Source organism: Rattus norvegicus, chromosome 3, assembly GCF_036323735.1.
Source record: "Rattus norvegicus strain BN/NHsdMcwi chromosome 3, GRCr8, whole genome shotgun sequence".
Classification (NCBI taxonomy): domain Eukaryota; kingdom Metazoa; phylum Chordata; class Mammalia; order Rodentia; family Muridae; genus Rattus; species Rattus norvegicus.
Genome location: NC_086021.1, coordinates 100,472,341 through 100,486,660, shown reverse-complemented (window position 1 = coordinate 100,486,660; position 14,320 = coordinate 100,472,341). Strand labels below are relative to the sequence as shown.

At 41.3% G+C, this 14,320-nt stretch overlaps 1 protein-coding gene across 1 annotated transcript in view; it reads left to right on the top strand.

Annotated features, from left to right (window-relative positions):
• Nucleotides 1-14,320, top strand: part of Hsd17b12 (hydroxysteroid (17-beta) dehydrogenase 12) — a 123,506-nt gene that overhangs the window by 82,238 nt on the left and 26,948 nt on the right. The window contains exons 5-6 of the mRNA NM_032066.2: nucleotides 7,048-7,112; nucleotides 7,894-7,938. Of these exons, the coding sequence (NP_114455.2) occupies nucleotides 7,048-7,112; nucleotides 7,894-7,938 (110 nt within the window). The remainder of the gene's footprint in view (nucleotides 1-7,047; nucleotides 7,113-7,893; nucleotides 7,939-14,320) is intronic.

Genomic DNA, 14,320 nt, shown 5'->3' with positions numbered 1-14,320 from the left:
CGACCATGTAGACCAGCCTGGTCTACATAGAGACTTCTAGGACCAGGGCTACATAGGAAGACCCTGAATGAATGAAAGAATGAATGAATGAATGAATGACTCTGCCCATTTTACAGACAAGGGCTTTTGCTCCTTGTTCTTTCCCTTTTCCCCTCTCCCCCTTTGCCCCTTCTCTCCCCTTCCCCTCCCTGCTTCCCTCCACGTGCTCATGGCCGACCTTTACTCCTCTCCTTCTACTCTTCTTCTCTCCTTAAACCTTTCCACATTTTACAGACAAGGAACAAATGTAGAGAAGTTAAATGCATTATTTATAATTAGATAACCGCTCAGTAGCAACTTTCAAGTTTTATCTTAAAAAACAGGGAGACATTTTTCTACAAAATTCTGTAAAGCAAAGTGGACTTTATCTGGAGCCTTCCTAGCTTGAAAAGTTGAGAGAAATTCAGTGCAGATCCAAGTTGCCAGTAGGATGACTGGTAGGAGTCCCCTCCTTTGCCAGCAGTGACCCTTTGCACTGGATGAGTCAGAGGCCTGGTAAAGGGCTCTCATGGAAACAGAATAGGCATGGAAGCTCATTTATTTAGGGACACTCCTCAGGAACATCACCCAGGACAGTGCCTTTTCATCAAACTAAATATGTTGACTGAGAATAGATTTCTAAAGTGAGCACAGGACTGTTAAAATTCAGATTTATTTTCTTTCACTCAGACATCACTAATGGCATTAATTAAAGCAGAACCTTTGACTTAAATCTGTATAATTAGCTCTATGATTTCAGAAATGTAAATAGAAATTGATAAATATCCCCCTATTAGCTAACGTTGAACCACCAACCTTGGCATTCTTCTTGCTGCATCCTCACTTTTAATTTTATGTATGTCAAATCTTACCTAATTTTGTAATGAGGATCAGTCACGTGACACTTTGTAATTAAACAGAGAAAGGTGTGTGCTGTTGCCTCTGACTCAATCTAAATTTTTCAATTTCTCATTAAAGGCGCTGCAAATTTAAAGCCTTATAAACTCTCTTTTATTTGGAAATTGCTACTTACAAGTGTATGAAAACTGTAAAGTTTGCAAAATGTTTTACATCGTGTTCCAAATATCATCTGTCAGTGTATGAACATGTGCTAGCTCCAGCAATATGTTAAGAAGGCAAAAAAGGAAATTTCTTTGCATCTCTGTCAGTCTCCCTATGACTGTGAGACTAGGTCTATTGAAGGCAGTGAAGAGGGCAGAGGAGGTACTAGATAAATCTAGCCGGTATAAACCTGAGCTCTGCCTTCCAGAAGGATCTGTTTGTGTTGATACTGGTCATATATAATAAAAGCAAGATTCTTGGTGTTGGGCACAGAGTAGGAGGGCAGTAAATATGTGTTGGGTAAACAGCCACATAACAGCAGCTTCTCCGTTTATTGACATTTTAACCTGCTTCGAACAGTGGATTTGTCAGTCTGCACATTATATCCTTTGCTGAAATGATTGTTCCTACTTCATGTATGAAGAATAGTGAGGAAACAAGCTTATTTTATGTCCCAGTTACAGAAGCAGCAGTGATTGAGTGGGGCCGAACCCTGACTCTGTTGAATTCTGAGTTCTGTAGCCTTTACAGTTGTACTTTTACAGTGCTAGAGATAGAACCCAGGGACACCACCCCCACCCCCTTACACATACACACACATTATGCAAGCACTCTGCCACTGAGGTCAAACCCCAACCATTTTACAAAAATGTAGGAAAGTGTTATTCCCCAACACACATGCACATGCACACACATACTTCCCCTCATGCATACACGCACACACACACACACACACACACTTCTCATGCACACTCCCCAAGCCTTTGATATATTCACTATTCCAGAAGTCCACATTAAAAACAAAACAAAATAAAGTGAAATGACATTATTGTTCAAAGCAGATTTTACTAATGAGTTTTTAGTGCCAGGACTGGTTCCCATGTATAATTATGAATGTGACTGAAGTGTAAGCTGATCTTTTCTGCCTTGGTGTCATAAGAAGGAAACAGAGAATACTTCATGATATGTGATTTATATTTGGAAGCCCAGCCATTAGGCAAAGTATTTTTAAACCACATTAATATCGTATGTTTCTGTTTACTGTAAAAGTGAAGCGAGTTGGAAGTGGTCTGTGTGGGTTAGTGCATGAATGGACTTTCATTTTATAGTGATTTACTGTGCTCCACCCTCCTGTCCAACCCACATCTCAGAAATCTCATTTTCTAGTGACATCATTCTATCTCTGGCAGCTGGTTGTGATAGAAGATTCTAGGCCCATGGAGATCAGTAGCACATGAACTTTGAAGGAACAAAATCTCGTTTGCTTTAAAGAATGAGATGTGGAAATGATTTTAAGTAGTATGAGATAATTTAAAATATTAATAAAATGCCCAGAATTACTCTGGATTTTCCAAGTCTCCTTTCTCAGTGTAACATCACTTTGACAGTAGTATTCTTTGTGGTCCAGAATAGGCCCCCAGAGTGTAGTTGAGTGAGCTCCCTGCCAGTCCTCCCTACACGACCCTCTCCTAGGTGGCATCTCTGCCCCACCACCGATGCCTTTCTGTTTCCTTGTTCTTCTTGGTCTGTCTATACTTCTGCTCTCTCTCAGTACCAGCTGTTCCACTGGGCTCTGTGGTGGTTAATTTCAACTGCCAACTCAATGGGATCCAGAGTCATCATATAGAAGGCGAGCTATCAGGCATACTCTTAAAGGGTTATTTAGCTTCTGGGCATTCTTGTGGGGGATTAATTGAGGTGGCAAGAGTCAGCCTGAAAGTGGGTGGCTTGATTTCCTAGGGCGGGGTCCTTGACTACTTAGAAGGGAGAGAATGAGATGAGCAGAGCTCACCATGCTGCTTCCTACCTGCATGCAATATGGACAGCAGCCTCCAGTTCTCCTTCCTGCCTGCGCTCACTTTCCTGCTGTGCTGGAAATTACCTAAAACAGTGAGCTGAAATGGACCTTTTCCCCCCTTAAGTTGCTTTTATCAGGGTGTTTTATCACAACAATTGGACAAAAAAGAATAAGAGAGGCCTCTGCAGTCTTAGAACCTCGTGAAGAGTGCCGGGGAAGTTTCAGCCTACTGCTGATTCCTGGCACAGTAAGAATTTTGAAGTTATACAGTTGTGTTTTGCTTTCTGAATGAGATGATGTGTTCATGGCTAAAAGAGTTTTGAAGGCCCTAGGGGTGGGAGCAGTGACACAGAACCATGGTTCCTGGAGGAAAAAGCTATAAAATTCACTGGCAGTACAGGTTTAATGCTAATTAAAGATTTCACCCCTTAGAAGAGATAGTCATCTTTCTGAATAGAGTTAGAACAACTTGTGAGATTGCTTTTGTGATCCTGTGAGGCATTGTGTAATAAGTACATGAAGCGATGACACTGCTCACACCCATCCTTAATGAGATTAAGCTGTAATGGGAATATTTCCATCTTTCACTCCTACTCACAGCACTACCTCTCCCTTCAGCCATTCACTGGAAGCCTCTGATCTGCTATTTGGCTATTGCTGTCACCTACTGTATCAAAATAAAACTGCAGGTTTGCCTTTCTTCAAGAGATTCCCAGTGTTGTATACTTACTGGAAACAGTCATTGAGTGTAGCCGAAGCGGAAGTTTCTGGTTGTGTCAAGTGATGCAAACCCACGTGGTGTTTTGCTGAGGGAAGACCTGTGGGAGGACCTGTGATGTTTGGAGAGAGTATAAATAGGACAGGTTTGCCTCTGTCTTCCCTGCTCTTCACTTCATTGAGAAAGGCATGGCAGAGAACATCTTCTGGCATCATGGCTGGTTCTAGTCACTTCAGTTGACTCATTCAGATTTGGCAGAGGCCAGGCGGTTTCTGCTGGATTGTGCCACTACTGCTGATTTGTGTTTGGTATCCTGACACTTCTAAACTAGACTGCTGGTGTCCTGACAAACAGATTGGAATTGCCCCCCCCCCAAAAAAAAACAAACTCTTTCTGAACAGGTCCACACCCCTGTCCTGTTTACCATCTTTCTCCCCTGCCTTTGGACAGTGGGCGAGAAGGGGGGTCAAAGTGTTTAAAACCCTTATTTAAAGTAGGCTTTTAAAAATTCTAAGCCCACGTGTAGCGGCACTCAAACTTTCCCTCAGTCTGCTGAAATGACCGGATAATAGAAGTAGCGGGAGAAATGGCAGACAGATTTGTTGACTCACACATGTACATCAAGAGCCACCATTAAAGTCAGATGGTTAAATCTTAATACCCTCCCCATGTGACAAGCGTGTAGGAGGAACATACGTAGTTGTAGAGAGAAGTAGGAAATGACTTTAGAAGTGATAAGTAGTACAGAGACGAGGTGATGGCCTGTGATAAAATTCCTCCAGCTATAGGCATGACTCCTGTTCCAGTCTCACCTATGACTGGAGCTGTCAGTAAGAAGGTGGAAGGTGACCCTGCCCATCACTAGTGGATTAAGTCTTTAAGTAGAGGCAGCGACTTCAATGCAAAGCTTCATCCAGAATCTGCTGATTCTGAAGTGCCTTGCATATAGAATTTCAGCATCCATAGATACTGTCATTGAGTTACTATTTGCTCAGAACCGAGAGAAACAGCAGTTGTTAACAATACAGAACTGAAAAAAAAACAAAAACAAACAAACAAAAAAAAAAAACCCCACAGAACTGATTCCTCCCTGTGAAGGATAGCTAGCCTGGATTCTACAGAGAAGATGCACACAGGAGAGCCGAGAGGACTCGGGAGTCTTGATGCCCTCTGTGCATTTGCCATCGTTGACATCGCTGCTTACTCATCTGTCTCATAAGCTTAGACTTGATGCTCTGAAGTCCTGTTACAGCTTTCACGGTTCTTATACCTCTAAGCACCATCTTCCCGTGCGAGAGTTTATTGCTTTGGACTAAAGAGTTGTTTTTGTTTTTTCCTTACATGGCACCATTGGATAGATAGCCCCATTTTCATTGTGTGAGCGGACAGCATTGCTAGTTTCATTGGCTCACTTAGCAGAGAAGATCAGAAAGCCGTCTACTTTAATACTTCATTCAGAGTATTACCCCCAGCTTGCTAAGTTATTTGTGTGCTTCCAATTGTGTGCTTGTAGCACATGCTAAGGTCACAAGTCAACTGTTCTGCTTAAGAAGTTCTAGATTTCAGAACGATAACCAAAATAGCCCACCAGTTTTGGCTCTTAAAAGATTTATAATTAACTATTTAATAATTGCTAACTATTCATCCTTTATAATTCAGCAGTGATTAAACTAAAGTCACCTGAAATTAAGGCCTTACCTCTAGTTATTTGGTTTAATTTTTTAAAGATTGTGTGTGTGTGTGTGTGTGTGTGTGTGTACGAGTACACTGTAGCTGTCTTCAGACACACCAGAAGAGGGCATCAGATACCATTACAGATAGTTGTGAGCCACCATGTGGTTTCTAGGATTTGAACTCTCTCTGGAAGAGCAGTCAGTGCTCTTAACCATTGAGCCATCTCTCTAGCCCTTGGTTTAATTTTTAACATCTTTTATAAATGTAATTGCTGAAGACACTTGGTAGAGGGCAAGGTAAGATAAAAGTAAATCTAGACCTGCTGTTACTAGCTGTTTAGATATTTTTTCTTCTTCGGGTGAGCATGGAACCTACAAATTGCCTTTTCTGTCTTAAGGTGAGTTTTAGTGAGCTGTTCAAACCCTTCTCACAGAAATTTTGCAAGAAAAACCTGAAGACTCAGGCTCAAGTGACAGACTTAGTAAAATATAGAAAGGCGTCTCTTTCCTTCCAACTATTAATGTACTTAGTTCATTGGACAAAGCTCTCCCATCAGGCTTATCTGGCTAGAGCAAACTGACCATAACTTTGTTATTCTCTTGTAACTGAAACTCTTTTCTAATGCTTTGGTTTGGTTAAACATTGCTATTAGTGTTTTGTTTATTATCCAATTACTACTGGTCACTTCTCCTCTAAGTGGCATGAGAATTCTTCCCTGTCTTTCTTCCCAGGTGAAGTTGTATGCAGTTTTAGTGATTAGAGTTGAGGCTCTTCTGAGTTCGAATTCTGCCATGATTTCTCCTGTGATCTTGGGCTCCTTTTAAGTGCTATGGATTTTAGTTTCTAGGACATAATTTAGAAATTACCTAATGGGTTTGTCATGGCAGTTAAATGTACATAAATAATTAGTATATATAAAGTTAGGGATATTTTATCCACCTGGGAATGTTCCTTATTTTGTGTTTCTTTGTCTTTCTGGGTCTGGAGAAACTGCCTATAACTGAGTATTCAAATATAGGACCTAATATGTGTAAGTGTATCAGTGCCAAACTGAGGTTAAATGATTATGCAGGGAGGGTTCAAGATAAGCTAAGCTTTGGCCTCAGCCTTCCACAGATAATTTATCAGAGATTCTTGGCCTCACCTGCCCTCCAGGCTATCCCACAGAAGCTTTAACGTCGGGCTGTCTAGGAATGGACTATCGTGACTGGACATTTTATTGTGAAATATTGGTTGTTTCTATTGGAAACCTTTGTCTTCCTAAATCCTGTGATATGAGAATACTTCCCTTGCTATCTTTGCTTTCTAGTTCCCAGCAGCACATGGCTGAGTAAACTCTTACGTTTAGCAGTGAACATGCTGAGACGTAACTGGACATGACTGATTTAGGTCACACATTGTATGCCATGGCTGTAACTAAAACCCAAGTTTCCAGTCTCCTCCTGCACTGTACGTTCTCTGTTCTTCCTACTATACCATGAGGGTGGAAGGCGCAGAGGAATGGTTGGCACTGTCTGTAGACGGCCAGTATAGAGGAAGAGCGGGCGTGGACAGGGAAGGCATGCAGATGGTAAGTACAAGAAGGCTCCATGAAGGAAAGGCATTTAAACTGGAGCAATAAGGATCTGAGATAGAAAGCTCTGGGAAAGATAACACCTTTGCCAGGAATTATATTTTATGCAGTTGTATGTATCATTTTAGTTTCAGGAGGTTAATCTCAACATTTCAGTACATCATTATAATGAATGTGTTAGCTAATAGTCTTGTCTTGTTTCAGTGAACAACGTGGGCATGTCATACGAGTATCCAGAATACTTTTTGGAAATTCCTGACTTGGACAACGTGAGTCTTTCTTTGTTTATTATGGTAGCACAAAGAATTCATGAAAGTGTCAGTGAGCTGGAAGAATGATTCCGACTGAACCTCAGAGTCCAGCCATCTGCAGTTCAGAGCGTGGCTCTGTGGGGATGAACCTAACCATAGCTAGTTTGTTTGTTCACCCTTAAATGTGAAACAGGCAGCTTCATAGGAATGCTAGAAGGATTGAATGAAGAAATATCTATAATGTCATTTAAACAGTGCCAGGGTCAGTAGTAGCTCTAATTTCATTTTTATTGTCTTTATTTGATTAAGATAGCTCTATTTTAAGTATCAGGACATCAAAAATCAGTTTAAAAACTCATAAATATGTTAATATGTGGCAGCATAGTTGATTCAAGTAAACTAGCTTTACGAAAATGAGAGCTACAGCCTGGATACATGCATAATCCTTTAATGACAGCGAAGACGTTACATCTCTGAAGGACCATGTCAGGTTTTGAAATCAACCGAAGCACTTAGCTGAGAGGAAATTAAGTGTTTTATTTTGGATTTAATGTGTCTCTTCACATTCAAATTTGACTTGCACATTTACCTTACATTTTTCATATTGGTATTAATTACTGCTTTCACTACAAATATAACACTGAGATAAAGCTGACGTCTACCTCTCAACCCCAACTCATATTGTACTCCAGTTCCTTGCAATATCTGCAGAAGCTTCAGGTGTGTCGCCCCAAAGTGTATTTGTAACATCATTACTTTCATAGTAAACTTACATTAAATTATCCAAATTTTTTTGCAGACCATCAAGAAACTGATAAATATTAATGTGCTTTCCATTTGCAAGGTAAGCAGCTTTGTTACAAATCTGTCACCTTTTTTTGGCTCTTTCTATCTACAAACACTGATGTGGAGTCCGTCGGCTCACCTCTGTCAGCTCTTATCTACCATGAGTGTTCCAAGTGAATGGGAAAGAGCTGACCACACACACACACGTCTCAGCTTACCCTCTAACAGCTAACGAGCAGTTCTCATCATGTGTCTTCTGCGTACATTCAACATGGACGGTAACGGGACCGCAAAACCCAGCTCAGGCTAAAGACTACAATTGACCAGAGCTTTTCGCTGCTCATTGCTGATTGGTTTCCATTCTGACATACTAGCAGTTCACTGTTCTAGGGGAAGTCAAGAGTCTAGAAACCAACGAGAGTAGTCTTTTATTAGCCATACCTAATAACCAGCCAGGATAGCCTAGCATAGTCTTTCATCTCAGAACTCAGGAGGCAGAGGCAGGCAGAGCTCTGGGAGTTCTAGGCCAGCCAAGTCTGCAGATCTCTGTCTCACAAAACAAGTGAACAAAGAAACAACAACAAAAACCAAGAACAACAGAAACATCTAGCCTGTTCATTTGCTAAGCATGTGTTGTAGTTGTGTTACTCGTGTATACACAAGCTCACAGCGAGACTGCTGAAAGGAGCAGTAGCTAGATAGTAGAAGCGCCTAGCTCTGCTTGAGCATGAGCTGTGGACGTTCCTGTGAGGTGTACAACCATGGGGAAGTACTGCCAGAGGCTGAATCCCCATGGACAGCGCCAGACACTGTACATCTCAACATTCTTGCAGAAAGCCACTGCACTGTTACTCCTGTATAGACTGACTTGTTTGAGGAAATGGGAAATAGCTTAAGTTACAACTCTTCAAAATACAATAAATATAAATTAATAAGATAAATTATAAATTAAATGTTTAAATAAGAATTAAATGTTTCACTTCATGGTGGGCTCTTGGTGTTTTTCTCTATTATGAATTTTGAAGAGAAACTATGCCCATGTCTTTATGTCCTGAGAGAAATAAAGGATGATCCTCACACGGCTGGTTCAAGTCCAAAAACCTAGTATTGCTAAACTTGGCCTGATTTTTCTTGTATGGCTTTGCTTTTCCCTGGGTAATGTGAATGTTTAGCTGTGTTAATTCAGTGCTTACAGATAAAGAACATTGAGCAGCTTGTTACTTAAAATCAAATCAAAGTATTATGTGATAAAATGACAAATATTTTTGTCAAATAAATAATTACTACACTGTATCTTCTTCCTTGTTATGAATCAAGGAGTCTGAGGTTCCCTTCCCTGTGTGTGTGTGTGTGTGTGTGTGTGTGTGTGTGTGTGTGTCTGTGTGTGTGTGTGTCTGTGTGTGTCTGTGTGTGTTGTTTGACTTTTATATAAATTCAAGTTTAAGTGAGCAGAGGTGTCACCAGTGAAGATGTGAGTAGATAAAGAGCAAGACCCACATTTGTGAAACTGATGGTTTTAATGTGGCTAATAGGAATATATTGTATAGCTTTAAGGATGTTTCTTTACCAAATGTTCAGCCTCTAACAATCTCTGATTTCAGGCTAATTAAGAAACTACCATTTTCTAGCCATTTTAGTCTTGGAGTACATCACTTTTTGCTTTACTTTTCATTTGTAAATCGAAGATAATACTTCTCTTTACCTCAGTTACTTGTTTGAATGAAACAAGGTAATCTCTATAAAACTCAGAGTTGAGGATGTGGCTCAGCAAACAGTTCTCGTGTAGCAGGCATGAAGCCCTAGGTTCAGTCCTGAGAACTGCATGCAGCTGGGCATGATCATGTGTGCCATTGGAGGTGGAAGCAAAGGCAAGAGGACCAGAAATTCAAGATCATGCTTGGCCAGGCTCAACTCCATGAGACCCTGGATAGAGGGTCAGAGAGGAGAAAAAAGAAACACGCAGAGGGGAAGAGAGCAAGAGAGGTTCTAAAATGCTATATTGCCATTAAACTCAAAGCTGATAAAAATGTTTTACTAAATATATGCAGTATGACTTTATTTATTTTTTTTTTAGAAAATAAAGGTTTTAAATGAAAAATATAAATTTTGCTCTGTATCTTATGAAATTTCCTTTTAAAATGACTGATTTTACTTTTACTCTGATTTTTTTTTTCTGGTGTATTTGGCCAAAGTACTTGAAAAGAATGAGTATTGAGACAGTGTGAGGTGTTTTACAGTGTGCTGTCCTAAGTTCATGAGAAAACCTGGTTCACGCGCTTATGTTGTAGAGCTCTTAATACTAGCTGCAGGTTTGTCTTCTGATAATGCCCAGTCTTCACCAGATCAGCTGTGTAGGGTTTTACTCTGGATCCTTTTTTCTCTTACAGTCCTGCTTGCCAACATCTCATTGTTGACCTTGCTTTTAAATGCTGGCCTCCTATTTCCCACAACATGAATTTTTGGCTGGCCATCTGTGGAATACTAATCTAATAATAAAAGGCCAAGGTCCTGTCCTTAGTCCTGGAGCTCATCCTGCTCCATGGCCACTCACCGTGTCCTTCTCACAGCCTCTTAGCACAGACCAGCATGTGATCCATCATCCCTGCTTAAAGACCAAATAGTGCTGGTGTGCGTGCATCATGGACACAATAACACAAACCCAACAGCTGTGCAAAGTAGCTAGCCCATTGTCAGAAGTAATGGTAAACACTAGAGGTCATGATGCACACCTGTTCATCCCAGGACTTGGGAAGCTGAAGCAGGAGAATCATGAGTTTGAGGCCAGCTTGGGCTACATACTGAGCCCCTGTCTCAAGAGAAGAGGGAATCAGAAGAGGGTAGGACTAAGAATGAAATACTGTTCCTAATATCTTAGTGCTTAGTGTATCATACAGCTTATCTCCTCTCTCCATCCTTCCTCCTCCCCGTCCTCTTTTTGAATTGGTGTTTATAAATTAGTTCCCATAAGCTGGCATCATGAACACAGATTTTTTTGGGGGGGGGTTGTTTTTTTGTTTTTTAATACTTTGAGACGTACTAAAGGGACATATCACCAGTAGAATATTTGAATATATGCTTAAAAGTTGTACAAGCCTTTTTTGGTAGACCAAGTCCTATTTTAAAAGCACTAAGGATTTTACTATTTAATCAATAAGTTGAATAATCATCCTTTAGTCAGTCTTAAGTATGGATCTAAATTTACTCATATCATTGTAATTTAACTTTGAATGGAAAAGCAATTCAGAATTCCTGGCTCATGATGTTGTTGGCCCTTAGAGCGTGGTGCACAGTTGGTTTGGGTTGATGAACTGTGGGTAGGATCAATAACATGACCTCTGAGGCATCATGCAGATGTGAAAATGGTTTGGAGCAGTGAGAGTGGTCAATGAACTGTGGTAGACCAATAGGCGGAAGATGCTGTGAGGTCAGGATTCTACAGCAACTTGAGTGTTCAACAGATAGAGGAGCATAGAGAGCCTGCAGAATCCAGTATGTGTGTGAGACAGAGCTAGAGGTAGACAGCCAGGCAGTCCGTATTCTGTAGCATGTGTGCAGCTTATGTATACTGAGGAGGGGCACTCCCCTGGTTGAGGCTTTATGTGTGATATTCCTTTTCTGATGTCATTTGTCCCAGACAGTATTTTGATGATGTGCACCTATTGTTCTTTGACTGATTGTATTTTGTTGCCAAGGCCAGAACTACATTTTCAGTAGCAGTGGTTGCTGGGAACCTTGGGGTAACAAAAGGAGATATAAGCTGCTCTGGATACAGGATCTTAGGTTTTATGGTATTGGGCATCAGGGGAACTGAGGCACAGATATCTAGCCTGAAGCTCTTATATGATTATATAAGAAAGGGAGCAATCTCTCTTTACCCTTAGGTCTACCTATTGTATGTCTTCACCAAATGATGTGGTAGAGAATAAGGAGTGTACCAGAAGTTGGTGATGAGATCAGCTTGCCCTATGAGTTGGGATCATGTTCAAAATTAAAGGTAGAGCCCCAGCTTCTTTTTAGAAGGTCCTTGTGCTTTTTCCCTGGGTGAGTAGGTCAGGTGATTGTGAAAGTCCGATAAGCCCCACAGTATAATAGTAAAATATCCCTGAACTCAAAGGAATTTCAGGCTATCACAGATAGAGATGATCCAGGAGAATATTGGGGAGGAAATATTAACCAGGGCTGTTGTGGCCACAGACTCTTAGTGTTCAAATGTACACAGCTTTCCCAAGGTATTTAACAGTCTGTTTCTAGCTGAATATTTCATTTTCAATTTATTTTGGGGTGTGTGTTTGTGTGTGTGTGTGTGTGTGTGTGTGTGTGTGTGTGTCCCTGATACCTCATGAGTGCATGTGTATCTCACAAGTGCAAGAACCCACAGAGGCCAGAAGAAAGAATCAGATTCCCTGGCACTGAGGTAGATGCTAGGAACCAAACCTAAGGCTTCTGCAAGATTAATAAGTGGTCTCAACCACAGAGAGCCCCTCTCCAGCCCTGGTTGCTTCACTTTTGAATTTTGTCTCGTAGCTTGGGCTTTTTCCATGTGCCACACTTCATTAGCCTTTTCCTTCACAAGGGATCTTCAAAGCTGTTGCAGTAAATATTTAAAAGTCCACTCTATGTTCTAGGCAGGAGCATTCATGGCTCCGTACCTGCCCAAGAGCTCTGGATTCACAATTCAAGGACACGTATATGCCTTCTTATTTTTAATATGCCTTGGTTAGCTCAATGGCTGGTCCACTCTTGAACCTCCACATAGCTAACACACTCCCCTCTGATATTCCTGAGTTAATACTTGCTAACTCTGTATTTCATCTCTACTGTTCCATTTGGGGGAGTGGCCCCTGGGGTCCCTTTCCCTGATTCTTACATGTTTGTGGGTTCTCCCTCCTGTACCTTTTCCCAGGTGGTCCGTGTTGTCTGTTCCCTTCGCCCTCCTAATGGTGGAATCCCTCTTTCTGTCTCTGTGTTTCTTGCCTGGGAATCCTAAAAGTCCTGCCTCTACTCCTTGCCCAGCCATTTATTAAAGCTGGCTCTTTATTGACCAATCAAAGAACCAACTGTTGGCAGGGACCTGCAGTAGATGTGCGAATTCCCACGTAAGCACAAATCAAATCCCCAACACAACGCCTTGTTGCTTTTCCAGTGCTGCTGTCAGCTCCATTGTGGATTAAATTTAGCTTTGTTTTTGTTCCCCATGCCGCAGTAGTGGTAGAGGTCCTGTAGAGGCGATCAGTATGGCAGCCAGAGCAAATCGGAAGAGGAACTCGATCAGGGTCATGGTTTTCCCCAGTTTCCGATGTTTTGTGCCTAAAAATCTAAAGTGACCCTCATCAAGAACAATGACCTTCACTTTAGAAATAGTGTAATTTAGAGACAAACATAAGAGTATTGAACCACCCACTTCTCCAACAGTTGATGTTTTGTGCCAGTTGGGGCTTCCATCCTAGAATACTGTGAGTTTACAAATGAAATTATTAAACTGCTATTGATTACTGCGAGGAAAACGAAGTGGAACCATAGCTTCTGAGGCAGGTAGATAGAACACTAACTTCAAACAAGCTGTCTGGACTTCTTCAGCAATCCAAAGGTCTTACATGTACTGCTTGCTTCTGGCTTGATAGCTTGTTTCACACTGTCTTCCACATTTGGGTTTCTCTTCCTACTCCAAGCTGTTCTTGTCTTTTGATTCCTGTAACCATTGTTTTAGGACCCTCAAGAAAAGATCAACACTTCTCTCCTTTTCAGATGAGCACTGTTCAGTTGATATAACCTTAACTGCCCGCAGGCCCTGCCTCCAGGAGGCAAAACATTCCTTCTAATGGTCCTCACCCCTGAAGCTGCTACTGGGCATGAAAATAAGGGAAAAGCTGGGAAATCAAGGCCTCCATCCTAACGGAATATTCCAACCTTCTAAATTACTTTTCTTAGAATAGAGAAGAAAATGTATGGTAGTATAACCCAGGTAAAATTTATGAATACACCACTTGAGTAAATACTGTTGCATTTTGGCATTTGTAGTCTTAAGCAGAGAGTAAATGCTAGCTGTTCTTCATCACTCAGCCGATGTAGGACTGGAAATCTTGTCCTATTATGGCCAAGGTGGCAGTCTGTCCCCTCTGGCTAGATCAGGCTTGGAGTCCTGTGGGCACACGGCACACTGCATGGCTTCCCTTCCCTTTGCAGTTCTTGGTGTTGAGCTGTCTACACAGTAGGCACCATGAGCATTGACACCATGTCCACTTGTTCTCCCCTGCCTTATCCTAAGTTCACAGCTGATGAATGCATTTTAAAAATGAAAACGTCTAGTTCTTTAGAATCACAGTGATTCATGGTCTTACAATGGTAAATGCAGGTTAGTTGGAGTAAACTGGAGAATTTCTTAGATCGGAAGTTTCAGATCTGTGGCTGGATAAGGACTGCCAGCATTTGTTGGTCAATTC